The sequence below is a fragment of the Lottia gigantea genome (assembly GCF_000327385.1).
Source record: "Lottia gigantea unplaced genomic scaffold LOTGIsca_85, whole genome shotgun sequence".
NCBI classification, from domain to species: Eukaryota; Metazoa; Mollusca; class Gastropoda; family Lottiidae; genus Lottia; species Lottia gigantea.
The window spans coordinates 29,252-30,098 of NW_008710807.1; the positions used below are offsets into that span (position 1 = coordinate 29,252).

General features: G+C 39.4%; 1 protein-coding gene across 1 annotated transcript in view; it reads right to left on the minus strand.

Annotated features, from left to right (window-relative positions):
• LOTGIDRAFT_169341 (hypothetical protein) overlaps nucleotides 1–790 on the minus strand; it is a gene marked incomplete at both ends in the record, with an annotated part of 2,476 nt that extends 1,686 nt beyond the window's left edge. The window contains one exon of the mRNA XM_009067677.1: nucleotides 739–790. Within this exon, the coding sequence (XP_009065925.1) occupies nucleotides 739–790 (52 nt within the window). The remainder of the gene's footprint in view (nucleotides 1–738) is intronic.
• Nucleotides 791–847: the final 57 nt, after the last annotated feature.

An 847-nucleotide genomic window follows, 5' to 3' on the forward strand; every position in this document is an offset into this window, starting at 1 on the left:
ATGTGAGTATATTATCATCTTGGAATTTTAGAAATCGCCAAAGGTTGACGGAATACAGTTTGTTGGGGGAATTCTAAAGAAAGTAATATAGCTATTTAGCTATCTAGCGTAATTAAACTAAATTCGATATTTTGGAAGTGATCGGGGTGATAACTTTCTTGCAACCCTTGTCAGCCATGCGGTCGACATGGCTTGTCGTTCGAATTAAAAACAAACAATGCGTATAGTTCCTGCCTTCATAAGTGAGGGGACTTCAAACTGTATGTCATTTATTCCCCTTCAATTATTTACTGTTTATTTTCTTTAAGATATGGCGACATCTGGCTGGGTTTAATAGAATACGGAACACAATATGGCGATTACTATAGATGGGTAACAGGAGAACACCTTACACCACCTTACCACTGGTGGACAAATAGTGGCCGATATGCCAGGGTTCACTACCATCACGGTGGAGGTGAAGGGTTTCACATTAGTTCCGCTAGCCAGAGAGAATTTATTTGTATGCCGAAATCTACAGAAACTGCTGGTAAGTGGAGATTTATAGGTATATCAGATCAATGTGATGCTATTTGTCAAAGATCCCCCCATTGCCCACTGCTTTTGTTCGTCTTTATGAGTTCAGTGTGTCAGAATTTCTAAAGGATTAGCCTAGTCTATTTCTGTTGTCTCCTCTGCATATGATTACTCATTAGGCTGCATAGTTTTGGCCCGTCCGTCTGATTTCGTGGCATGTACCTGAAAAACGCCAATACGATGTTGCGAAGGTTGTACACGTATTTTTTCTCATTATCAACTATGATTCTTGATCAACGGATAGGACTCGTGCTGATATACTTATTTTATT